At 37.5% G+C, this 27478-nt stretch overlaps 2 protein-coding genes across 5 annotated transcripts in view; one reads left to right on the plus strand and one right to left on the minus strand.

Moving 5' to 3' along the window:
• Positions 1-4653, minus strand: part of Nup37 (nucleoporin 37kDa) — a 28234-nt gene extending 23581 nt beyond the window's left edge. Inside the window, exons 1-2 of the mRNA XM_013023119.1 lie at positions 4592-4653; positions 2644-2863 (exon numbers count right to left, since the gene is read on the minus strand). Of these exons, the coding sequence (XP_012878573.1) occupies positions 2644-2802 (159 nt within the window). The 5' untranslated portion in view covers positions 2803-2863; positions 4592-4653. The remainder of the gene's footprint in view (positions 1-2643; positions 2864-4591) is intronic.
• A 96-nt stretch (positions 4654-4749) lies between these two features.
• The window catches only part of Parpbp (PARP1 binding protein), a 50144-nt gene continuing 27415 nt past the window's right edge, over positions 4750-27478 (plus strand). Inside the window, exons 1-6 of one of the 4 annotated variants that reach the window (XM_013018034.1) lie at positions 4750-4820; positions 5786-5913; positions 9585-9740; positions 17470-17703; positions 23659-23763; positions 26465-26635. In XM_013018034.1, the coding sequence (XP_012873488.1) occupies positions 9588-9740; positions 17470-17703; positions 23659-23763; positions 26465-26635 (663 nt within the window). In that variant the 5' untranslated portion in view covers positions 4750-4820; positions 5786-5913; positions 9585-9587. Of the gene's footprint in view, positions 4878-5785; positions 5914-9584; positions 9741-10995; positions 11076-17469; positions 17704-23658; positions 23764-26464; positions 26636-27478 lie in introns of those variants that run through there. The other 3 variants (XM_013018025.1, XM_013018042.1, XM_013018049.1) reach the window with 3 other exon arrangements.

Consider the following 27478-nt stretch of genomic DNA (forward strand, 5'->3'; position numbering starts at 1 on the left):
GTGTAGTTGAGGGTGGGAGGGAAGGGATGGAAGGAGAAAAAGAGGAGGCAAGAATGCTTGATAAGAAATGTACTCATTACCTCGCTCATGTAACTGTAACCCCTCTGTACAGTATTGTCACCATAAAAAACTTATTAAAAGAAAAAAAAAGAAGTGTACTTATTACTTGACTTATATAACTGTAACCCCTCTATACATCACTTTTATAATAACAGTAAAAAAAACTTCCAAGAAAAAAATACAAAGCAGGTGAAAGTTGATATATAGTAGAATATCTATATATCTATGTTGACAGGTTTACCTGAAGGATTGTTCTAAGAATTTACCCTTAATGTAAATGCAGTGTTACATAATATGTACTCTCATAAAATCCAGTACATATCTTGATTTTTCTTTTCTTTTCTGTTGGTAATGGGGCTTGAACTCTGGACCTGGGCATTGTCCCTGAGCTCTTCAGCATAAGGCTAGTGCTCTACCACTTGGAGCCACAGTGCACTTCCGGTTTTCTGGTGGTTAATTGGAGATAAGAGTCTCACAACTTTTCTGCCTGGGCTTTGAACAAGGATCCTCAAATCTCAGCCTCCTGAATAGCTAGGATTACAGGTGTGAGCCACCATCACCCATCATGCCTTGATTGTTTTCTAAAACAGACCCTGAAATCCTAACAAGTTGTTTTACAAATATTCCACACATCTTTCTCCATTAATTCAGAAACATTTTGAGAGTAACTTGTGCAGGTGAAAAAAATATTGCTACATTTTATTATTTCCTAATTTTTGTTTTTAACAGCTGTACACATAACACCCAGATACGCCAAGACAGCAATAACTAAAGAATTTTAAAAATAAGTTTTTGCATAGTAATTTAATAGTCTGGGTAACATCTACTTTTTCTACACTTGACAAATCAAATCTTCTAAAGAGTTTTTACATAAAAATAAAAATTATTTTTTTATTCAAACTAAAGTGGTAAAAATTAGGCCCTATATTCTTTTACCCAAATTATATGAAGATTATTGGATGGTCATAGGCATAACAGGTACTACATAGTTTGAGTTTTTATGTATTAGTGTGAAACCTTTTTTTCCTGGCACCAATATCTGCTATTGAGCCAACAAAAAGAGCAGACTGTATGTGTGGTATAGGCAGAGATGAATGCTATTTTGGGTTCAATTTGGGGTGTAGGTAGTACTGTATAGACAGGAAATTAAGAGATTTCGGAAAATTTGTCGTAATAGGAATGATTCTACAAAGCTCCAACAATCTGACGTTGGGGCACAGTCAGGGTGGTAGAAGTGCTATTCATAGGTTTTTAAGTGGTAGGTCTTCTACCACACTCCTTTAAGGCCAAATACAGAACTTCAGTTAGACAAAACTGGAGTTTATCTAGTCTAGTCTGACTCTTCTATCTAATACTTTCACTAATAGCAGAACAATCTGCAAAAACCATTTCTGAATGCCTTCACTTGGGAAACAGTGTTAAAAGAGTGTGTAACATTAACCCAAAGACTGGTTCCATGTAAATTCTACTCATTTGCTCTGGAACTCTGTCTCTGGAACCATACAGAGTAAGTTTGATTCAATAAGGTCAAATATCTGTCCATAACTGATCTGTACTAGGTGAACACACACAAAGAAGCAGATTTAGTACCTGTCTTACAGCACTACAAGCAGCAATTGCAAATAGTGATACAAGTAACAAAGTCCATGGACAATTCTAAGAACCTGTCTCACATAACACTTTAAAACATTTTAATACTACTCTAAAATTCATTTTCAAATATATTATTTCCTCTGGAAAGAGAGTGTTGATTTATATGGGAGCTCCTAGTAACATGAGGCCTTAGATATTTGCCTTGTTTTTTTTTTTTTCTTGTCCTTTATAGTTAAACCTAATTTGTTGATCTTCTCTCATACATGGTCTAGTTGTCTGTGGGAAAATTTGACATGGACTTACATAGAAGAATGTTATTTTGATGAATATTTGTAAGTCTAGACTATCACAACTGCCTGTATTAACAAAAGCTACAACAAAACAAATCCATATAGATTATAATGTGTCACATGTCTCCTAGGAATATTACAAATACTAACTTACATTCCCACAAAACTGTATTGAGCATTATTTTCCTCATATTTAGAAAAGATATTAAACTGTATGGTTAAGAGGTGCATTTAGAACTGTAGACATTTTGGCTCCAGAATTCATGCTCTCACATGCTGGACTGTCTGCTCTGTTAATATGACCCCAACATTTCGGATATTCTAAACATGAGCTTTAGATGAAAAAAAAAATTGAAAGTAGATTAATAGGAAAGATAAATATGAGACCTGCAATTTTCCTTGGAGATCATTTTTAGTCTCACACTATTTTTTTCCACATATACCAGTGTGCAATTACTCATTGGTTTTAATGACTAGAATATTCTATTACAAATCACAAGGCAAAAGAGAAGCTTCAGGCTCTTCTTTTCCACTATCTATGAAAAATTTGCACAAATCACAATCATATATTAATGGTAATGTCTCTGTTCATTTCTTTTTTTAAACACAAACTCAATCCAAATATATTTTAGGTTTGTATAGATTTTTCTTAATCAGTGAATTATCTTCATTGCTATTAAGTGGTAGTTTGTAGACTAACCTGGAATGTACACATGCCAACAGCCACATAATTATTGCCACCATATGCAATTAAACTTCCCGAATCACCACTCTCAAAGGGATTAAATTCTACCACATGCACATAATCTTCACAATCCACAGTGTAGGTAGCAGTATTTCTTGCAGCATCTTGCTTCATCTTGTATGTCAAAACTTCAGCAGTTGAATGAATAAAATGCCTTTTGGATAATGTGACAAAACTGTGGATTACAGCACAAATACAATTACAATGGTCAGTGATAGTAATTTTTATTTTTTTGCCAATCCTGGGGCTTGAACTCAGGGCTTGGTACTGCCCCTGAGCTTCTTTTGCTCAAAGCTAGCAGCATTCTACCACTTGAGCCACAGAGCCACTTCTGGATTTTACTGTTTATGTGGGACTAAGGAATCGAAGCCACGGCTTCATGCATGCTAGGCAAGCACTCTACCACTAAGCCACATTCCCAGGTCAGTGATAGCAATTTTTAAAAAATGAATCAAAACATGGTTGGGAATTGGCAATGTCACATACAGTTCAACAGAAAGTAAAAGGATTTATCAAATGACAGAGGCTTCAAGAAAACAAAAATTAATCTAATTATGAACAGTTTAGCACCTGCTCCACAGCTTTCCCCTTTTCCACATTTGTGACAGCCACAATTGTAACACTGTAAAATTCTGTTTAAAATATATAGCACTTGAAAATGTAGCTATTTTAACAGAAAATATACTCACATAAAAATTTAACAATATTTACAGAGCATTATTTGTAAATGGCATATTTGCCATTTTACTGACATTATCACATTGAATATTTGCACAAATGCGGTACTACTGATAGCACTTAAATATAACAGTAAAGATTTTAAGGTTTTAAGAATTTGTCAAACTTACAAGCAGGATCAGGATCGGAAAATTTGTATGTTGGGCAACGGCGCTACAGAAAAATAAAGCCTTTATCTAGGGATAGTTATGACTCAGGATGAGAAATGGGAGTGCCAACATGTGTGACAGAAAGTTAGTCATGGAAATGGCGCTGTAGCTCAAGTGGTAGAGCGCTCGCCATGAGCTGAAGAGCTGATGGACAGCGCTCAGGCCCAGAGTTCAAGCCCCACGACCGACCAAAAAAAAAAAAAAAAAAGGGTTATTCATAAAACCAGGCACTAGGGGCTGGCAATGTGGCTTAGTGGGTAGAATGCTTGCCTAGCAAGCGTGAAGCCGTAGGCTCGATTCCCCAGTACCACAAAAACAGAAAAAGCCGAGAGTGGCGCTGTGGCTCAAGTGGTAGAGTGCTAGCCTTGAGCAAAAAAGAAGCTCAAGGATAGTGCCCAGGCCCTGAGTTCACTAGCCAGGAGGCACCAACACACAAGCAAAAATACCAGGCACGGATCTTCAGCTATCCCTTCAAGGCCATCTGTATACGCTGGAAGTTGTATTTCCGTAGAATTAAGAATCTGAGTTGTTTATTATTAACGATTTTACAATTACTAGACACAAGAGCTGGGCCAAGAATTGGGCTCAAGTACACACACATCACCATGTGGCCCCTGAGTGTCCACTGAGACTCCGAAGGGTCCCCTCTCGGGGGGAGCTAGTAACCTTCAGGTGGGCGCATCCCCGAGTGGACACGTGTCCAGCTGACCAGCAGGTGAGGCGGTCACCACTAGCGATTCGAGGTCGGACACTCGGGCGCCAGCCCCTCACCTCGTCTCCCTAACGCCTGGCGTTATTAACATCCACAAGGCCTCCTGGGCACGGAGGGCTGCCAGGAGCCTCGCCTCGAGCCGACAGCGTCCCTGGCCATCCCGCTCCCATCTCCCTGAGCCCGAGGTGAACGAGAAGGACGCCCCGAGATAAATGCTGGGGCGCATGGCCCCCCGGGAGCAAAGCTGCCAGGCCCTGGGGCGGGGGTGTGTGTGTGTGTGGGGGTGTCCAGGTACAATACGCACCGCAGAAGGCCGGAAGTCACCACTGGGCTGTCAGTCTGGGCTGTGGGAAGCCGCGGCGCGCATCCCGGTTCTGCTTCCGGGTCGAAGGGCGAGCGCGGTGATTGGTTCCCGGGCCCTCCCGCGAGATTTGAAATGTAAACCGCGGCGACGGAGAGACGTGGGCCTTCCAGCCGCACGTCTGGAGTCTCCCTCAGCGGAGTTGGCTTCTCCCCGGGCGTCTTTGAGCCGGGTGAGTCCCGCCAGCCTCTTTCCAGCCTGCCTGCCTCACTGGGAGTGGCGACAAGAGGTAGCTTGTAAAGGTGTTTGGATGGGAGCAAAGTGTTATCTGCCTGCCTGGGTTGGTGGTTTGGTGGGAACTTAGTTATTGAGTCGGGCGTGGGCCTTGAACTCAGAGTCTGCGCGCTGGCCCCGAGCTTTTCTGCTCAATGCTAGTGTTCTGGCCACAGCCCCGCTTTCAACGTGGGAACTTTGGGCAGATTTCGTTGGTAGTGTCTGGTGCTGGAGCGGGAAGGTCTTGGCCGGTAGGCCGCCGATTGGTTGACGGAGGCCCCGCAAGAGCCTGTGTGAAAACCACTAAAAAATAGGCGTGAAACTAAGGTGCTGTTTTCACGACGTGTGCAGACTCCCATCCCGCAATTTCCCTTTCCTTATTTGATGTTATATCCTCATCCCAAGAAATATTTAGGACAAAAGTGGAATCCCCTGCTGCTTTTTAAAAAAGTTTTTCCCTTTATTTATTTTTATTTTTTTTGCCAGTCCTGGGGCTTGAACTCAGGGCCTGGGTGCGGTCCCTAAGGTTCTTTTGCTCAAGGCTAGTGCTCGACCACTTGAGCCACAGCGCCACTTCTGGATCTTTCTGTGTATGTGGTGCTGAGGAATCGAACCCAGGGCTTCATGCATGCTAGGCAAGCACTCTACCACTGACCACATTCCCAGTCCCCCTCCCCCCCACTCCCACTTTTTATTTTGTATTTACTGATTGCCTGGCAATATATATTTCTTTCACTAAGATTCTTGCAATTCTATTAGGAACATATCTTCCCTATTATACAGATGAAGAAATTTATGCCCATCAGAGAGATTTCATAACTTCTAATTAGTGAAGGGAAGGGTGCTGGCTGGGGAAAGTGTAGTTCTTAAACTTATCTCACATTTTCACCAAGTGACAATTTCCTGTCAACAATTCTTCTCTAGTGCATCTTGGAATCCAGTTTCTAAAAACAAGTGAGTATTACTGCTGTCACCTGTCGTGTTTTGTAGAGTGCCGCTGGCCATTCGGAGCTTGCATATTCTGTGTTTGACTTCTCACATCAGGCTGGAAGGTATGTAGAAAGGATGAGCAGTAGTTCTGTTTTTTATGTGATGATACTTCTACTTGGACAGCCAGGTATAAAGCCTATTTCCTAGGCTTATACTGAAGGAGGTATTGGCAGAAATGGGATTAGACTCCAGGTTGGAAACCAGTTGCATTGTCTGTTTGTGGGCAGCCAGCACCTTACCTAAGAATGTACTTTATATGTTTAAATAGCAGGGAATAGAATGAAGGAACCATATTTTGTGGCATACATGAAAATTACATGAAAAACCAATTTCAATATTTATTAATAAACTTTGCTAGAACACAACTATGATCATTTGTTTATGTATTATTCCTGGTTACTTTCATACAAAAAATTAAGTAGTTGTTCCATAGACTATATGCCTTATATGTCTCAAATACTTAGTACTTGTTAAACCTTTCGAAAAGGTCTGATAATTCCTAGATGAGACTCTTGGTTTTCTATCACAGATAGTAAAGATCCTTCAAATTTAATAACAAAAAACCCCCCAGCATCAACAAACTGATAATGCATGATAATAGCTAATGTGTTTTCTAAATGTATCAGGCACTTTTAAAAGCTTTCCTTATTTTTATGTAATTTACTCTTCACAGTGTTCTGTGAGATAGTAACCATTTCCATTTTCACTACAAGGAATCTGAGATAGAAGTGATATAAGTTGACCAAGATTTCATAGCTAGTAAGTGGTTAGAATAAAGATTCAGAATAATCTCTTCTAGGTGAATTTTAATTGATAGCAATGTAAACTCATTAATACCTTAAAATACTAACAATAGTCCATTGTTAAAAATTTATTTCAGGCAAACTGATCAGATTAGGAAGTTGGTGCTTCATTTGTGGTCTTCTACCTTTATGTTTACATTGTATCACAGATTATGTCTGTGACCCAAATCATTGTTTTGTTAATGGCATATGCCCTTTTTCTTCATTGTACAAAACTCAAATGCCTTGTAAACATCTAGAATTCTGTTTATGCTACATTAAGTAGAAGAAAGAAAGAACAAAAGGAATCAGTAAATGGAATGGAAATATATGGGCATGCTGGAAACAGGTAGTTGAAAGAAAAGAAAATAACTTGGCAGGTATGTTGGTAAATTCAGAAAGGAATTGGTTGCCTTGTTGAGGCTTGGGTGTATAAAATATTGGCACTACATCAGATTATTTGAAAAGACTTGCCTGTATCAGGAGAAGTTCTGAAGTATAGAGATTTAGAATCCCAACTTGGAGACTTATGTTTGCTTGGTCATTTGCTAACAGAATGACATGGGACATTACTTTCTTTAGATGCAAAATAAGAAGAATAGGGCCACTTCAGTAGGACACTTGTGAAATTTGAAAAGTATGGACACCAAGTAGCCCCTACATGTTAGCTGTTATATTTGGTATCAATGGCTATGTAACAAACTTCCTCAAAACCTAGTGGCTGTAATCCTAGCTACCCAGGAGACTGATATTCTGAGGATCGTAGTTTGAAGCCAGTTTGGGCAGGAAAATCTCTGAGACTTTTATCTCTAAAAAGCCATAAGTAGAGCTGTTGTTCAAGTGGTAGAGTGCTAGCCTTGAGGAGCAAAGTTCCGCTATAGCACCCAGACCCTGAGTTCATGTCCCAAGACTGATACCAAAAAACAAAACTCCCAAAAAGAAAACCAAAAAAAAAACCTTACTGGATGTAAAAATAACATTTATTTGTGTATGATTCTGTAGGTCAGCAATTCGGGTTAGACTAGGTCAGATGATTCTTTTCTGTTTTTCTTGCCTGTAATTTGTTCTTGTTGAAGTTATCTGGCAGGTAGACTAAGGGTACATAGTGTAAGGAAACCTCCTTCATTCACATGCCTGTGAATTGGTATTCATTGTCACCTGGTGTGCTGTGGTTCTCCTCCCATATCAGGCTACCTTGGACTTCGTACATCTAGCTCCAAGCAGCAAGAAAGTGAGAATTGAGGCTTCAAGGTTTTTTTTTTTTTTTTTTGTCGGTCGTGGGGCTTGAACTCTGGGCCTGGGCACTGTCCCTCAGCTCTTCAGCTCAAGGCGAACGCTCTACCACTTCAGCTACAGCGCCACTTCCGGTTTTCTGGTGGTTTATTGGAGATAGGAGTCTCAAGGTCTTTCCTGCCCGGGCTGGCTTTGAACCGAGATTCTCAGATCTCAGCCTCCTGAGTAGCTAGGATTACAGGCGTGAGCCACCAGTGCCCGGCTGAGGCTTCAAGGTTTTGTGTTGGGAAGTCCTCAAGATCACCTCCTAGGATGTGGAAAGAGAGCAATAGAATAGGTTAATCTGACTAATGTGTAATTGATGAATGTGTGAAATAATGATAGTGAAATCCCTTTGTGGAATTAACATAAGACTAACAAAAATCAACAATGCTGGGTACCAGTGAGAGAGACAGACAGAGAGAGAGAAAAGAGAGAGAGAGAGAGAGAAGAGAGAAGAGAGAGAGAAGAGAGAGAGAGAGAAGAGAGAGAGAGCACGCCAATGGAGAGAATGGACGGAATGTAAATATGGTTTAAATACTTTACATGAATATATGAAAACATAATGAATCCTGTTGACATTGTTTCAATTATGGGGGAGAAGAGGAATGAGGGAGGAATGATCAGAGGATATTTTATATATGTTTTGAAATACTGGAATGAGACCTCCAATAGTACCACCAATATATGCTAATAAAAACCAATGATTATATATTAAAATGACCAGTCCAAATAGGATGACTACAGGAGCATTCATAGTACTCAGCAAATAGTTATAGTTATGGCTATGGTTTATTATAGCAAAAAGATACATCAGTAAAGGGAAAAGGCATGTGGAGCAAAGTCAAGGGGGAATAGACACACTCTGGTCACATAGGTCATGTTTAATTTCTTCAGCAACAGGTTATGACAACCTAGGTGAAATGTCTGTCAAGGAAGTGTATTAGAAACTTGGTGCCAGGGTTTTTATTGGGGGGGCTAAATATACAGGTATGCCCAATGTGGTATGTACCAAAATTCCAGCATAGACTATATTATTTATACCAACAGTTCAGCACATGAGCGGCTTATTGAAAATCTTCCTGAAACTCAAGTTCCTAGACTTTAGCTTAAAGGATGGAAATCATTCCTGCTTGTATTAATTCTTCTGCACAGAATTTGTATGGCCTACGTTCAGAATTTTCATTATATTATTTTCATCATGTTCTGTTGGTCAAATCAAGTCACAAAACTGGCCCTAGATCAAATGATTGGAAAAATAGACTATTCTTTTGTGAGAGTGTAGGGATGGGAGGAAATTGGCTTTTTTTTTTCTTTCAATCACTACAGACACTATCATGTATTCAAATAAATAGTTTTAAAATCCAGTGATGTCTGTGTCTATAATTATAAATTTGCAGAATTTGCATGTCTGTTTTGGGTGAATTTTCAAAATTGAAGGTTGGATTTTTGTTAGTTCAAAAGATTTGGCTTAAGAAAAATAGAGGAAAATATGATTGGGCTGAAGTTGTATTATTCTGTTTTCCTAAATTTAATTAAAAACAATCTTGGTAAATATGAAATGACCTCTTCTCCACTACTTATTTTTCTTTAACTGTGCTGGCTTACACATGTCAAATGTTAATTTCCAATTAAAGTACTTTATCATTGTGTTCTGTTCTGTTCTGTTCTACTTTAAGAGAATGGCTGTGCTTAATCAGACCTCTGTCTTGGATATGATTAAAGAGTTTAGAAGGAATTGGCATGCTCTTTGTAACTCTGAAAGAACTACTTTATGTGGTGCAGACTCCATGCTTTTGGCATTACAGCTTTCCATGGCAGAGAACAACAAACAGGTTAGTAAGACTATATTTAGGCTAACTGTTTTTTTTTTTAAATCAAATTTTGGTTGCTGCCCATTCGGCTAAAGTTAAGCACAAGTATGTTAACTTTTTTGCAACATTTGCATTCTTACAATATATTATTTTCAAAAATGCCTCTGCATATTATAGTTGCATTTGAAATGACTTGTTTTGAAATTAAATCCTTGGAATGTACAACTGAACATGAGTCAGGAACATTTTAGGTTTCATGGCAATTCTTAAGATAAATAATATGATTAATTATTTATTTTTTTGTCAGTCATGAGGCTTGAACTCTGGGCCTGGGTGTTGTTCCTCAGCTCTTCAGCTCAAGGCTAGCACTCTACCATTTGAGCCACAGTGCAACTTTCAGTTTTCTGGTGGCTTATTGGAGATAAGAGTCTCACGGACTTTCCTGCCCAGGCTGGCTTTGAACTGTGATCCTCAGATCTCAGCCTCCTGAGTTGCTAGGATTACAGGTGTGAGCCACCAGCGCCCAGCAAATAGTATGATTATTAAGGTTTAATCTATTCCTATGTAATAAATATTCCTTTATTCCATTAAAGAAGCTCAAGAAGACAAATATAATTTTTATTAAAAGATAATCATGAATACTTTTGGTCTAAGGTATGGATTTGTTCTGTAGTATGGATTAATTGTTCCTAAATCAGATTGTATATCGAAGGACTTTTTTTTTTTTTGCCAGTCCTGGGGTGGAACTCAGGGCCTGGGTACTGTCCTCTGAGCTTCTTTTGCTCAAGGCTGGCACTCTACCACTTGAACCACACAATGCCACTCCTGGCTTTTTCTGTGGTACTGAGGAATTGAACCCAGGTTTTCATGCATGCTAGGCAAGCATTCTACCACTAATCCACAATTCCAGCCCTAGAAAGACCCTTTTTTTTTTTTTTTTGTCGGTTGTGGGGCTTGATCTCTGGGCCTGGGCCCTGTCCCTCAGCTCTTCAGCTCAAGGTGAGCACTCTGTCACTTGAGCTATAGCACCACTTCCGGTTTTCTAGTGGTTTATTGGAGATAAGAGTCTCACAGACTTTCCTGCTCAGCTGGCTTTGAACGGTGATCCTGAGATCTCAGCCTCCTGAGTAGCTAGGATTACAGGCGTGAGCCACTGGCGCCCAGCTGGAAGGACTTTTTAAAATACAATTTTAAATTTCTAGTGTTGGAAATTTCCATTCTCCTAAAATATACTGATGTGTCTCTTAAAAGAATCCTCCTTGTCAGTTTTTTATAGGTTGCTTGGGCTGAGTAAACTAAGACATTAGAGAGGTTTGAGATATTCAGATTAAGAAACGATAAATGTAGGCTTCAGTGGTAAGGAAAAACTTTCTGATTTTAGGTAGGTTTTAGATAAAGTAAAAGAAGGACTTAGAAGAGTCATAAAGGAAATTGAAAGTTTATTCAACCTTGTAGTTTGAAGCTGGTAAAGACACTGTCTTACCTAGAGAAGAGGACTTTTGAATGGTAGAATTGTTTTTAATGGGTCTTTGTGTTAGAAAATGGATGAATTGTTTTAATCTTCTATGTCAGCATTTTTCCAGATTTTTAAATTTTATAGACCAGTAAAATTTAATAGACAGATTTCACCATTAATTTTTTTTTTGTCAAATAAGACCATTGAGAGCAAAATAGCTAATATGTATGGTAACATTCGGGAAAAAATAATTATTTTATATCTAAAAATTAATGTGTGTAATCTTAAGTCAAGGAATAATCTTTCCTAGGTGTAATTGTCTGAGATTACAAACATGAGTCACCATGCTCAGTTTTATTGTTCATTTAAAAAAAATGTTGTACCATTTGGCATTAACTCTAGCTTTAGGTTCCTTCTTTTTCTGCTTGTGTGGACCTATTTTAAATTTTTTTTTTTTTTTTGGGTCCGGTTGTGGGGCCTGAACTCTGGGCCTGGGCACTGTTCCTCAGCTCAAGGCTAGTGCTCTACCACTTGAGCCACAGCGCCACTTCCGGCTTTTATTTTTGCTTATGTGGTGCTGAGGAATCGAACCCAGGGCCTCATGCATTGCAAGGCAAGCGCTCTACCACTGAGCCACCTTCCCAGCCCTGTGGACCTATTTTAATTAATAGATTATTAATAGATTATTAGAGCATATTAAGTGTGAAAAAAATTGGGCTAAAATTAGAATTCCTGTAGTTGCCCTGTGTAGCCTCATTTTTACCTATTATTGACATTATTTGCATTAATGTGGTACAACAATTGTTACAATTGAAGAGCTAATATTGGCATATTGTTATTGAAGTGTGAGTTCTAAGAAATATATACTGATAATATATCCATTGATATAGTATCATAGAAAATAGTTTTACTGCTCCCAAATCTACTATGCTTGTTCATCCTTTTCTCACCATAATTTTATTATTGCCTTTTCATTATTCCTTTTATATTTATAAACTGTATATATTATATTTACATATTTTAGATTATGAATTTATATGCCTAAACATTTACAAGTATATATATGTGTCTTTATATGAATATATACATCTATGCACATGTGTATATTGTACAATGCTGTACGCATATACTTGCATACATATTATTCTGTGAACCATTTGATAATAAGTAGCAGGCAATTTGAGTTTTGGTCTTTGAGCACTTCAGTTTGTATCTTTTATATCTAGTTCTACTCTTAAGCTTTCAGAAGACAGAACTAAGAATTTTTCATAATTTCACAAGTTTGTGTCTATAATTCCAACCCAAAACAATAATATTTTAGTTACCTTTCTTCATTCATTATTGTAACTCTCCTCTCCAATGGAAGCAATGCGTGTTTAATACATGCTTCATTCAATCCTGTTTCAGTCAATTTACAACCTACTAGGTGAGTTGGGAAAATAAAAGCTTAACAATACATTTTATTCATTGAGAATACTAGTCAAAGTCACTAGTTCACATTAAGGTGTAGGAAGGTAAATGTAGTACACCTTTGTGTAGCTCAGGACCCTTGAACACCTAACAAGGTATGTATACAATTCATATTTTGTTTGAAAGGGACTTCATCAAGGATCAGCATCCCTCTATGGAATGACTTTTGTTCTTCAATGCTAAGAATTAACTTTAAAAAAGAATCTTGATGTTACTCATCAGAAGCAGAAAATTCCATTATATTCCATCTCCAAAAAAGCATGGCTTGAGCCTGGCTCAAGAGTTAGAGTGTCATCCTAGCAAGTGAAAGGCCTTAAGTTCAAACTCCAGTACTGGAAAAACAAAAACAAAACAGTGAATGGCATTTTTGGAGTATAAACATATAGACATATAAACCAAGTCGAAGAGTCTGGAAATTGAGAGACCAGTTTTGAGGCTGTTACATATCTATGTGTGATTACAGTAATTTGGACTACTATTAGTTAAAATGGAAAGGGCAAAAACTGCATCTGGTGATTCATAGTAACTAAGGGAAATCAGAATTAGAAGTGAACTTTGTCTTACTTGAATGACCTAGAGAATAGTTTGCATTTGTCACTGAAACAAAAATCAGCAAAGGGAAACTATTGTTTCAGTTTGTGATGGTGAATAGGAACTGGGTTGGGAGATTTCATTGAAACTGGTAGAATTCAGGTAGAAATGTTTATATCCTTTAAAATAACTGAATGATTCCTTTGTAAAATCCTAATACCTGAGTTTTGTAAGCAAGGATTATATCTTTTATGGATTTTCTCCTGTTATCCCACTCATTATCAATTTCTCCAAACAGCAGTAAGAATAAAGGTTAAGTTTTAGAATGTTTGTGTTTACCCATTGTTGAAAATTTAGGGAAAATTCTGAATTACTTATAAATGATAGTATTTCTATCTAAATTAAGGAAAGAGATCATATCTATAAAAAGATAGCTCCAAGGAGATGGGATGTTTATTTTAAAGTTCCACATCTTGAAATAGTTCCTAGTCATTCCATGTGTAAGTGCTTTGTATTACAAGCTAATTTTTGTGTAAGTTTTTGAAATGTGGAATCATCCCAGGTTATCTTTCCTCCCTCCTCCTTGTAATCCACATCTAGTTGTTCTTAATTTTACTACCTGAGTATTTTATTTAAAATTTCCTACAGTAATATGAAGAAATGACACGAATGTAAGGAAGAAATTTTGAGGTTATTTTATAACTAAGATGTTAACCCTTGAACATTCACTGGAAATTCAGCTCATTAGAATCATTGTAGTATATGATTGAAGACTTATTCTAGAATCAGAATACTCAAATCATCTGACTTTTGTTTATGAATTACTTTTATAGAAATGAATGTATTTTATCAATGAGCTGCATAAAATGTATCCCCCAATTTTTTGATATATTTTTGATACAATTTGTTGATACATTTGAAATATTGCAGCCAAGTCAGTTTTTATTCAGGCTTGTTTATGTAGCAATTACTTGGGGCCTTTTTGTGCTTACCAATTTTCGACTTGCTAATTCACTTAATTCATTGTGAAAGTACAGGCTCTGGGTGGGAAAGAAGAGGAAAGATGAGTTGCAATCGAGATTTTCACAGTTCACGGATGTGTAGTACGTGTGTGTGATGGTGGTTGCAGCTCAATTTTATTTCATTATCCCACATATACAACTATTAGCTCAGGCATCTGAATACAGCTGTGGTCAGACTTCTAAACACTCAACAATGAAAAACATACATATACACCTACAGTGCATTCATTAATAGCACATAGTAACAAAAGAGAATTGGCTATAGATACTTTGATTATATAGATAGATACACTGTAGATGGAACGGACTATAGATACTGGAGCTTGAACTCAGGGTCTCATGCTCTAATTTGGCTTTTTCTTTCAAAGCTGGTATTCTACTGCTTGAGCTACACCTCCACTTCTGGCTTTTTGCTGGTTAATTGGAAGTAAGAATTTCACAGACTATTCTGCCCAGGCTAGCTTAGAACCAAGATCCTCAGTTCTCAGCTTCCTGTATAGTTAGGATTACAGGTGTGAGCCACCAGTGCCTGGCTGGTTGTAGATAACTTTTACATTTTTTAAAAAAATCCTTTAAACTATTTAGGTTTTTATTTCGCTCAAATTAGGTTGAGTCCTAATACATAATCCTTACAACTGAATGTGACTATGACATGTTTGTTTTCTTAACTACTTACTTAGGTGGGAGAAAAGAAAGGAAATAGTATATAAAATAATATCTAGGTTTATGTTTTTCACATGTTGTGTTTTTTGATGTTGGTCTTGTGGCTTGAACTCAGGGCCTGGGCACTGTCCCTGAGCTCTCTTTGCTCAAGCCTAGTGCTCTACCACTTGAGCCACAGATATATTTCTGGCTTTTTTCTTTTGATAGGTAATTGGAGATAAGAGTCTCATGGACTTTTCTTGCCCAGCCTGGCTTTGGACCATGATCCTCAGATCTCGGCCTCTTGAGTAGCTATTTCATATGCTTTTTTAGGAGGGAATATTAGGAGGGAATTCATATATAAACATCTCTCAGCAGCTTTATACTGCTAAAAGCTAACCTATAATAGATTTGTTGAGGAATGATGACTTCATTGTATAGTAACTATATATGACTTCATTAGGTCACAAATACTATATTGGTCTTTTCTTTCTTTGGAAATGACTTTATACTTTGGATCTGTCTGGAAATGATGTTATACTGGATATTTTTCACCTTACTTGTCTTACTAGGAAAGTTACAAATGTTCCCTTGTACAATATAGACAAAGATACTGGCTTCATAGAAAATACTAACAATAACTGCAGTAGACTGTCACATTTGAAAGTGACCTGAAAATACCCTTCGGTAAATAAGAAGGAACAGAGTCTTTAACTGTATTTCATTTCTCCATCATCCTTCCAACAGTTATTTGACTTTAAAAAGGGGAAAGAAAATAAAATGTCACTTTTAGTACCAATTACTTGTCAGTATATTTAATATATAAAAGAATAGTTGGGCCCTGGTGGCTCATGCCTATAATCCTAGCTGCTCCTCAGGAGGCTGAGATCTGAGGATTGCAGTTCAGAACCAGAGTGGGCAGGAAAGTCCACGAGATTCTTTACCTCCAATTAACTACTAAAAACCTGAAGTAGAGTTGTGGCTCAAGTGGTAGAGTGCCAGCTTTGAGCAAAAGAGCTCAGGGACAGGTGCCTAGGCCCTGAGTTCAAGCCTCATGGCTGACAACTGTCCCTCTCCCAAACAACTTGTGTGTGTGTGTGTGTGTGTGTATATTTATTTACTTATTTTTTATATAAAACCTCTATATAGCCAAGGATATTGACTCAGAGGGTTTCAATATCTTAGTACTCATTAGTGGATCTAGTCTTTAATCGTAACAAAAAATCTAATTAAAATCTAAATTTTATTTGAAATTTTGAATTATTACAAAATAACTAATATGCATAATTAAAATATAACCACTCTAAAATGTAGCTCTTTTCTCATTTTATTCTTGTGAAATACAATCCTTAGGTCCATCAGAGAATTGAAGAATTGAACATTTTGAACTTCCTTCATATATTAGCCAGCTGGCATATTTTCCTAGCAAAACATTTTTTGATTTGACCACATAGTCTCAATCAGTTGTTACTGGTTTGAATAATAGTATATGCTGTCATGGTGGGCACCTGATCATGAAAACTGATATCTGGAGTGCCTTTTTATTTGGATTTAAAATGTTTTTACAGTCTCAATATAAACACAGTTAATCTAATCAAAAACCTTTCTCACAAGATCAAAAGAGCTTACATAGTTTTGTTTTAACTAGTTATACTCAACAGGGTGAATATAAATTGTACATTTACACTAGACAGAATCTTAATTTATTTTAAATGTGAAGAATGTCATGCTAAAAACTTGCAGCCATATTTGAGATAAATGATGGGAAGTTACAAATCTATATTTGTTTGGGCTATGGATTCAAGAGTTGAGAGATGCTTTTTTTTTTTTTTGCTCTTTGTGCTAATTTCATGGAAACTAGTTCATTTTCATATTTATGATACAAACGATGAGTAAAGAGTTGGTTTTTTTTTTTGTCAGTACCAGGACTTGAATTCAGGGCCTGGGTACTGCCCCTTAGCTCTTTTGCTCAAGGCTGGTGTTCTACCACTTGGGCCACAGGTCCACTTCTAGAGTTCTGGGGTGAATGATTAATAAAACTTTAGTGGACCTTCCTGCCCAGGCTGCCTTTGAACTGTAATCTTCATATCTCAGCCTCCTGATTAGCTAGGATTATAGATGTGAGCCAGCAGTGCCTGGATTGATGATTATTTCCTTACCCTAGGTTTTAGCATTGGTAACTTTAGCATTGATAACTTGTAATGGTATATCAAATGAAACATTAATTAAAAAACCTCATCTATAACTATAACTTAAGATCAACAGTTGAGACATTTCATTATGAGGGAATTCATTATGGCATAGGCAGTTTTAAATAAGAGATTAAAAGATACAAGCAAGTATTTCTCTGGTCAGTAGTATTAAAGTGTAGCTCACTACCCACCTGTATCTACTTGAACTAAAAGAAATGTAGTGTAATTTGTGAAATGAGACAATAGTTATATATTTACCAGTTTTGTCATGTGTAAAATTGCCTTATTCATATTTTATAAAATCATTAAACTCTTAGATTTGGCTGTAGGAAAATGTTATTTGTATTTCCTATCTTAATAAGTTAATTTTGTCTTTTTATCAATTTTATCTTTTTCATCAATTTTATCTTTTTCTTTTCCTTTTTGCATTATCTCAGTATGATGGAGACTTTACAGTCTCTCTCAGTGATGTCTTATTGACATGGAAATACCTACTACATGAGAAACTGAACTTACCTGTTGATAATATGGAAGTGGTTGACCATTATGAAGACATTAAGAAGACTTATAATGATTTCTTGAAGAATAGTAATATGTTAGATCTGATCGACATTTATAAAAAATGTAGACTTTTAACTACTAATTGTGAAAATAGTGACATGATATCTCCTGTAAGTACTTTTTAAAATAGTCCTACTTTTATCAAATTAAAATTCTGCTAGACTTACTTTGATTTGTTACTAGAGCATCCCAAGAGTGGGTATGAGAGAAAACATATGAAGATGACAGAGAATATAGTCTTTATTCTAGGTAGTAACATGCCAGGTTAAAAAAAAAAAAAAAACTAGTAATTTTGTAATATTTTGGCTTTGAGGATCATGTTAAGAATGGAAAATTTAGCTACCTGAAAGATAGCTTTTACTTGGAAGAAATAGATTTGTATTGTTGTTATTTGGCTTGATTGTAAGAATATTATTAGATTTAAAAAAAAAATCAGGGGCTGGGGAGGTGGCTCAGTGGTAGAACGCTTGCCTTGCATGCCTGAGGCCCTGGGTTCGATTCCTCAGCACCACATAAGCAAAAAAAAAAAAAAAAAAGGAAGTGGTGCTGTGGCTCAAGTGGTAGAGTGCTAGCCTTGAGCTGAAGAGCTGAGGGACAGCGCCTAGGCCCAGAGTTCAGGCCCCACAACCGGACCCAAAAAGAAAAAAAATCAATCTCAGATGCCAGATTTCTATTTGAATTATGTCAAGGATTACTTTCCTAGAACTTTTTTCTTAGTTAACTGTACAGCTGTTTGACATGTTGTATGAATTATGATATTTCCCTATGGATTAATAATAATATTTTCCTAGATAACATGACATTTTTTCCCATGAGTATAGTGTGATACAGTATACATGAGATAGTGGATTTTTCATTTTTTATACAAGCATATTTATTTTTTAATGGAATGTAAATTTTTTTTTTTTTTCAGTTATGGGGCCTGAACTCTGGGCCTGGGTGCTATCCCTCAGCTCTTCAGCCCAAGGCTAACACTCTACTACTTGAGCCACAGTACCACTTCTGGCTTTTCCTGCATATGTGGTGCTGATGAATCGATTCCAGGGCCTCATGCATGCAAGGCAAGCACTCTACCACTGAGCCACCTTCCCAGCCCTGGAATGTAAATTTAAAAATTAAGTGGAATATATCTCTCGGAGTTCATTTTGTCTACAAGAGATTTTATAAACTATTTAAGAATATCTTTGTACATATATAGTTTTTAAAGTGTTGAAATACTTTATCTTAACTTTTGTTGAGTGCTAATAAGGTGTAATAACTAAATGTAATAAATAATAAATATATAATAACTAAAATAACTAATTACAGCAAAAGATTGAAGAAAACCTTTTTAGCTAATTATATAAATCTCTACTCTTAAAACTAGTTTAAGCTAAGCTCTAGTGGCTCACTCCTATAACCCTAGCTACTCAAGAGATTAAGGTCTGAGAACTTCGGTTTAAAGGCAGCACATGCAGGAAAATCCGTGAGACTTATCTTCCAATCAACTATCAAAATGTCAGAAGTGGAATTGTGGTTCAAATGGTAGAGCACTAGCCTTGAGCGAAAAAGCTCAGAAACATTGTCCAGGCCCCGAGTTTAGGCCTCAGGAATGGTATGCATGCGCCATACTACAAGTAGTGTAGAGTCTTCTATAAACAATGCTTAATGATACACTCTTGGCACTCTCATAGTTCTATGGCTATCATGGAGGCCCATTGAACTATCATGTTTGTTATTTTACTCTCTCTTACTTACTCTCTCTTACTTCAAGACCATTTCTGGTCTTTCAGATATTTTTATTTATTTTTTAACATTTTTAACTCACTCTCCCCCACCTTCCCAGCCCCCACCCTGGGTTTTTTTTTTTTTTGGTGGTTTGTTTTTAGCAAGAAATAGAACAGAATTTTCTCTTTTTAGGGAGTTATAGCTCGTTTGCTTCCATTTCATTACTCAAAGCTTAGTCATATGTCTATACCAAGCTGAAAAGTGTAGTAACATAGTCTTCATTATGTTTAATAACATACTAGGATAAAAGCTAAAGCTGTATAAAGAAGAAGGGGAAAATGGATACTGAGGTACAGGTTTTTGTATTTGCCACATTGGTCTATCAAGGAAATGATATATTCATGTAAACCTTCTCCCCACATGACCCAAGTGTATACTCATACTGAAGTAGAGATACTTATGATTGAAGATTGATTTTTGGTCCTTCCTAGATGTATTTTATTTGCTTCACTATGTTTTACATAACTAATTTATAAAGGCTAATTAATAAGCACTGAGCTATGAGAACAATAAAATCTGATTATCTAATGATACCATGAGATACTGATATTTTGGGGCATATTGTTTTCATCCAATCTTTGGCCCCTGTTTTAAGTTCTTTTAAAAAGTTTTCTTATTTGAATGGATCAACTAATAAAATGGAATATGTAAGGATACACATTTCAAATTGTCTATATGGAAAGTTGTCTTCAACATTCCCTCTTTATTCCTTCTTTTGAAATAGTAATACATGAAGAAAATTTTTGGAGTTAATGTTTGTTAACACCAGTACCTTGGTCTAATACTTATATTTGCGCCATGGACATTTCCAATGAGGGGAAAGTAGACAAGAAAATATATCCCTAGATCAATTTCTCAAAAATAAACAAAATATAGCCTTAATTTGTACTAAAAGTCTAAGCTTTTACATCAAAATATTCCAAATTTTATGATCTTAAATTTTCATGACCCTGATAAGTTTTGTTGTTGTTGTTGATGATTTTTTGTTGTAACTTAAATAAGGCAGGAATGATGAGATAATGAGCTAAGAGGACAGTTGTGGAACTGTGTATGTGGTAATTTGAACAGACTCCCTTTCCCTTGTTTATAATTTATCTTCTGAGTAACTGTAGGCATATGGTACCCTTTAAGGCTTTAAATTCTAAGTTTGGTCTAAGTGGAGCAGTTTGGTCCAGGACTTGCTTTCTCATGAACTGTGAGTATCTGGAACACTGCATCAGAGACCCAGCCAGGGTGAGGAGTGAAAATGAGAAAAAAATATCTGAGAAGGTATTGCCACAGAGATCTGTAGTTCCTCTGAGCCAGGTCAACAAAGGTCCTTTGTGAGCTGATTAGATAACTTATGGCTCTAGCCAGAAGTAGCTACATTACTTCCTGTTAATAAGACTTGAGAGAATGGAAGACTTCATTGGCCAGTCAACATGTGACTCCCATCCTGCACTGTGGACATAGAAGCCATTTTATATTCTGTCACTTACAGAGCCGACATGTCAGCTGAGCCCCAAAGAGCCAATGAAGAAAAACAACAAACTATCCAAAAAGTCACCAGAAGCTAGAGAAGGGCAAGTTAGTTGGCAACCCATGTGCCCACATAATAATGCAGTCACAGGGGACTGACAACTTGAACATACGAGCACATTACTTAGAGAACTCATAACACCTAAGTACCCAAAAAAAGGCACGTTCGTTTGTGTCTCGTGTGAGTGCCACAGGTACGTCAGCTTGGGCTCAAGGACCAGCACTGGCGCGTGCTGCAACTGCCTTGGGCAGCTTTTCCAGTTGGAAATGGGGTGGAGCTGGAGATGAAGGGGTTGAACTCTGGACAGGAAAGCTCTGCTTTCCAAATGGGGCCACCTTTGAGAAAGCCCTTAAAACAAAAGACTCCCGAGGAAGCAAGCTTTAGCAGGAGCCCAAGATCACCAGAAGTTGCCCCTTACCTTGAGGAAGAGGGTCCAGGGGATAGGTTCCTGCTATCTGCATGTACTTCCCAGGACTTCTGTAGGCATCTGGCAGGGATTGGCTCCACAGCCACTTCCACAAAGAGACGACCTATTCTCCAGGCCTCCGAGGGGCTCCACGGGCAGTTAGGGTCTGGCATGGACCCCTTAGTTCCGGGGGAAGAATCTACCGCCTTCGTCCGGATGGCTCAGCAGCAGCGGCAGAAGCAAGAGTCTTTCCCAAAAGGTCCTCAAAACTCAAGGGTGCCCAGGAATCACCACACAGTCCACAGGGGGAGATGGGGCCCAATGAAGCCGGCAGCTGCCATGGAGCGGGTGAGGCAGTGGGAAAGCATCCTGCTTCAGAACATTGAAGAAGCCACTCAGCATCACCTCACTGTGGAAATTGAGAAGAAACCTGCAGCCGCAGAGTTCCAGTTTAACACGCACACACCCAGCTGGAAACCTACCACGTTCACACATGTCAGAGACACTCATGGACCTGTTTTGGCTACTAAACCGAAGCTAGACTTTATTTATTCTAATAAATGTTTTCCCTAATCACTTATCAAAAAAATTTTTCTTTTTTACCCTCCAGCCCTATCCATCTCTTACTGCTTTTCCAGCTTCCCCTTCTGGTATTTTGTACAGGTCTACTAGCTCTCCTCAGGAAAGTCTATAAGAATGTATTGTCAGAGTAGAACCAAAATGCCAATCTCTAAGGAAATCACACATGTGAGTGAAAAATTTCATGTAATAGATTCTAGTAATAGGCAGGTCTAGGTATTCTGTTTTAAGAGACAAGTAAAAAAAAATCATAAGCTTCAGGTTGGGTGGAAAGTATTCCTTACCATTCTTCCTGGAACTCCAGACATTGAGGTGGAGGTTTCCAACAGAGAATTGTGATCAAGAAGGGATCAGAAGGAGGGTGGCAATGACAGTTACTGGGACAGTTCAGATTTCATCCATTGATGTTCTGTGTGCTGTGTGGAATGTTACAACACATGACTTTTATGAGCTATTTCCTCCTATATAAATTGACTATTCTACTGGCTCACTAAACCTTGTGTAGCAATTATCAGGTTATAAAACTGTCAATCATGAAAGACGAGGAAATGTTGAAAGTATAAAGAAGCAGAAACTTCTTATGTAGTTATGTAGAAATAAATACATTAGGGTGCATCTTCCAAGCTTTATGAAAAACCAACAACTTTTATAAAAACTTAGAAAAATTGTTTTTCTGATAAACAGGTATATTAGTATGAAATGCAAATTTGAATCCTGAAAATTGTGCCCAATAAAACAGGAAAGTATATAATTGAAAAAACGAAAGAAAAGATCTGACTTCTAGATCTAACCTCCAAGTTAGATCTCGAAGTTGTAGGTTCTATCTAGATTTAAGAAAATGATAAAGAGTCCTAGAAGGAAAAAATGCATATGAAGGTATAATAGGTAAATGTATGCTAAAACAAAATTATATATTATAAAACTATATTTCTATTATAATTGTAATGTGGAAGTATAATTATAACAATATATATTATTGATATTCTAATATTGGCTGGAAAGAAATGAGTCTGAGGCTGATGAGTTTATCAAGATATATACCTAGACATATATATATATAGAGAGAAAAAAGATACATACCTAGGTAAGAGTGTAGTACAGTTTCTATTACAGAGTTCCTTTAAACATAATTTAGTATTCAGTTTAATTATAATTCAGATATTATCAGTATAATAGTGTGTCCTGAAAGAGGAGGTTGGCAACCTGAAAATCACATCCCCAACCAAGATAATCATCTGTAAGTCAAGTTAAAGGAAGGATTGGTGAGAATGTGGGAAAGATGTATGCTAACATCTATGATGAATTCCCTGTAAGCTTAGGGACTGACAACAAAAGTCAAGTAATACTCCACATATGAACATCAGGGACACTAGATGGAAGGTATTGTTAGTGGTCTATCTAGCAACTATTGGTAATACCCCATATTTTATTAGTGTTTATTTTCTACGTCTTTAAAGGTGTACATTTTCTTATTTGGAAAATGAATACTTAGCTTATGACTGATAATGACCTGGTAATGATTACAAAAAAGAAAACAAAAGGTGGCTAGGAATGTGGCTCAGTGGTAGAGTGCTTGCCTAGCATGCATGAAACCCCAGGTTCAATTCCTCAGTACCACATAAACAGAAAAAACCAGAAGTGGTGCTGTGGCTCAAGTGGTAGAGCACTAGCCCTGAGCAAAAGAAGCTCAGGGACAGTGCCTAAGCCCTGAGTTCAAACCCCAGGACTGGCAAAAAAGAAAAGAAAACAAAAGGTAAGCCAGTTTTTATTAGCAATGCCTTATATTTTCTACAGATTGAACTACGGGATTTTCTGTCTGGCAAAAGTTATGCAATAGCTGATGGAGCTAATGTTTACGAACCCACATCACCAATGAAACTCAAGCAGGAGAATGGAAAGGTACTGATAAGCTGCCTGTGAGTTCAAGCAGAGTATGATTCCCTTCAAATCACTGAATTTGGCATTTCATATGAGTTAACTAATACTTGATTCTTTTAAAATTCTTACAATTTTTAAAATTTATTTAAATAAAACTTTTGGTAAGTGACTCATATATTGGAGGCTAGTTTACACATAATATAAATCAGGGTCTTTATGGATTTGGCCAGAGTAACTGGTACTGAGCAAATATGGGTACCATTCAGAAGTGGCACTGTGGCTCAAGTGGTAGAGTGCTAGCCTTGAGCTGAAGAGCTGAGGGACAGCACCCAGGCCCAGAGTTCAAGCCCCATGACTGACAATAAAAAAAATGGATCCAATTTCTCAAGAAACATAGCAAATACTTTGGTGCTATGGGTAGAACTAGTTTATTAAGCAAAGAGAACAATATCCTTGTTTGGTAAAGCTTTAGTTTTGTGGATTTTTTTTCAGTGTAGGCCTTTGCCAACCGTTCTTATGTGGATTGCTTGTCTAAAGAACCTCCTTAAAACCCACTTGCACATACAAGAGTAAGGAAACCACAGCTGCCACGTTATCTGACCACAATGATAGAGATAGATGTCCAGAGGTAGCCATGAGTTAAAACACTCCATCTGTGAAGACTCCAGGATACTCCCCCCATGATGTTTGCCCAGCGTTGCAAATCACAAGGGTAGAACTTGTTAGCTTTGAAGAACAAGTTGTATGTGTGGAAGGCTCAGGCTTGATTTTTGTGCTCAATAAGGATCCAGCATATAAATAACAGTAAGGCCTTATTACTTTTGGGCAATAGAAACAGTGAAACAGATTCCATTAAGTGTCAGTAATGTAAAAATGTTTCTTATTACAGTGTAAATATCACTTTTTTCTTCGCATTGATTTTTTTTCTTTTTGGCAAATAGTGTTACTCTTTTCTAAATATCAAAGAGATACAGAAGAGATTACTAGTTTCGACATACTGTAGACTTAAAAAATCGAAATATTTGCTCTCATAGATATCACGAAACAGTGGAAGGATAAGGAAATTAAAAGCCCAGAAAAGAGGACTGGGAATGTGGTTTAGTGGTAGAGTTCTTGCCTAGCATGCTGAAACCCTGGGTTCTATTCCTCAGTACCCCATATACAGAAAAAGCCAGAAGTGGCACTGTGACTCAAGTGGTAGAGTGCTAGCTTTGAGCAAAAGAAGCTCAGAGACAGTGCCCAAGACTAGCAAAAATAAATAAACGAACAAATAAATCCAGAAAATATTATGATCCATTACAGAGAATTAGAATAGAACCACACAGCATTATCAGATGGTAAAAAGGAAAAGCACGTAAATGTATGCTTTAGACTGGGCTATGGCTCAAGTGGTACAGTACTTAGCTAGTGAGCTTGAGGCACTGAGTTAAAATATATTGTGGGGACTGGGAGTGTGGCTTAGTTGTAGTATGCCTAGTATTCGTGAAGCCCCGGGTTTGATTCCTCAGTAACATATAAACAGAAAAAATTAGAAGTGGCTCAAGTGGTAGAGTGCTAGCCTTTAGCAAAAGCAGCTCAGGGACAGTGTCCAGGCCCTGAGTTCAAGCCCCAGGAATGGCAAAATAAAAAAGTAATAATAAAATAAAAAAATTTATAGTGGTCAAAGGGAAGATATTCCTAGTGAAAGATATTCTTAGTAGAAAATCACAAAGGCTGGGGCTGGGAAGGTGGCTCAGTGGTAGAGCGCTTGCCTTGCGTGCATGAGGCCTTGGGTTCCTCAGCACCACATAAACAAAAAAAAAAGCCGGAAGTGGCACTGTGGCTCAAGTGGTAGAGCACTATCCTTGAGCTGAAGAGCTGAGGGACAGCGCCCAGGCCCTGAGTTCAAGACCCATGACCGACCAAAAAAAAAACAAAAACAAAAAACCGAACAACTCAGAAAATCACAAAGGCTCAATAGCTATGTGCATAAATGTTTATCTACATGAATTCAAAGAAATTGAAGCAAGGTTTTTTAAATTATCTTTCTTCCTCTTGTCACTGTTTTTGATTTCTGTGCCTTTTGTATGTAAATTTATCTGTTTGAGGGAGGGTAAAGGGCACAGAAATGGTGAGACAAAGGGTGAACAAATGCAGCCAGTGATACTAGACACTATATTGAAAATGAGCTATACAATTTGTGGCGAAAGAGATGTTGGAAGAGGAGAAATACAGGGAAGAGGTGACACTGTTCAAAAAGAAATATACTCATCTGACTTACGTAACTGTAACCCTTCTTTTTATTTAACTTTATTGTAAGGGTAAGGTACAGAGGAGTTATAGTTACATAAGTCAGGTAATAAGTACATTTCTTTTTTATTGTCAAGGTGATGTATAGATGGGTTATAGTTATATAAGTAAGGTAATAAGTACATTTCTTGTCAAACTTGTTACCCTAATACATTTCTTTTTGAACAGTGTCGCCCCTTCCCTTGCTTTCTCCCAATTTTTCCCTCCTGCCTCCTCCCACAAATTGTATGGTTCATTTTCAACATAGTGTCTAGTATTCATAGTTTCTTATTGGATCTGAATTGACTTTGGTTATCCAGTCTCAGTTTTCAATTTATTGGACAATTTTCTTTGACTAAAACTGAATGAAGTATTCTGAGTTTTAAAAATGCATATAAAAAAGAGGTTATTGATTTAGAAAAAAATGAATTAAAATGACTTAATTTTTGTACAGGTACAGCTACTAGCAAGGAAAATTGTCTTTTCATATTTAAACTTGCTAGTGAATTCAAAGAATGACCTGGCTCTGGCTCACATTCTGAATATTCCTGATAGAGGACTTGGAAAAGAAGCCTTCACTGACTTGAAACATGCTGCTCAGGAGAAACAGATGTCTATGTTTTTGGTATGGGTGTGTTGATGTATGTACCTTAATATAGCGTTCTTGTAATATGATAAAACAACTTTTAAGTGGTAAATAATCCATGGCAGGTTTTTTTTTTCACCCACTATATCTTTTTAAGTTTGGTAAAGAAAAAATTATCTAAAGCAGTGTTTCCCCACTCTATACTTTGCAGAATATTAGCTCCGGTAATTTGTTTTTTGATTGAGACAAGGTTTTACCTTGTAACTCAGTGCTGGGAATATAGATTTGTACCTCCATGCCCAACTTTGATAAATTTTTGTATGTTTTTTATTGTAAAAATGCTGTACAGAGGGGTTACAGTTACATGAGCAAGGTAATGAGTACATTTCTTATTGAGCATTGTTGTCTCTTCCTTTGTTTTTTCCCCCTACCATCCCTTCCCTCCTACCTCCACAACTATCCCCTGCCCCCAACTTTGATAAACTTTTGAACAGGTGTTTCCAAAGGCAGAAATTCTCTGTTAAATACTCCCTGAGTTAAACTATGCCAAGGGAAAATTTAGAAACAGTATATCTCCCTGATGATTTACACATAGCACTGTATGTATATCAAGAGCTCGGAGAAATCCTGCCACAAAGAAATTTACTGGTAACTTTTAAGAGTTAACTTTGTGCCGGGCGCTGGTGGCTCACGCCTGTAATCCTAGCTACTCAGGAGGCTGAGATCTGAGGATTGCGGTTCAAAGCCAGCCGGGGCAGGAGAAACCGTGAGACTCCCATCTCCATTAAACCACCAGAAAACCGGAAGTGGCGCTGTAGCTCAAGTGGTAGAGCACTCGCCTTGAGCTGAAGAGCTGAGGGACAGCGCCCAGGCCCAGAGTTC

The sequence above is a fragment of the Dipodomys ordii genome, unplaced genomic scaffold, assembly GCF_000151885.1.
Source record: "Dipodomys ordii isolate 6190 unplaced genomic scaffold, Dord_2.0 Scaffold3, whole genome shotgun sequence".
In the NCBI taxonomy this organism is placed as follows: Eukaryota; Metazoa; Chordata; class Mammalia; order Rodentia; family Heteromyidae; genus Dipodomys; species Dipodomys ordii.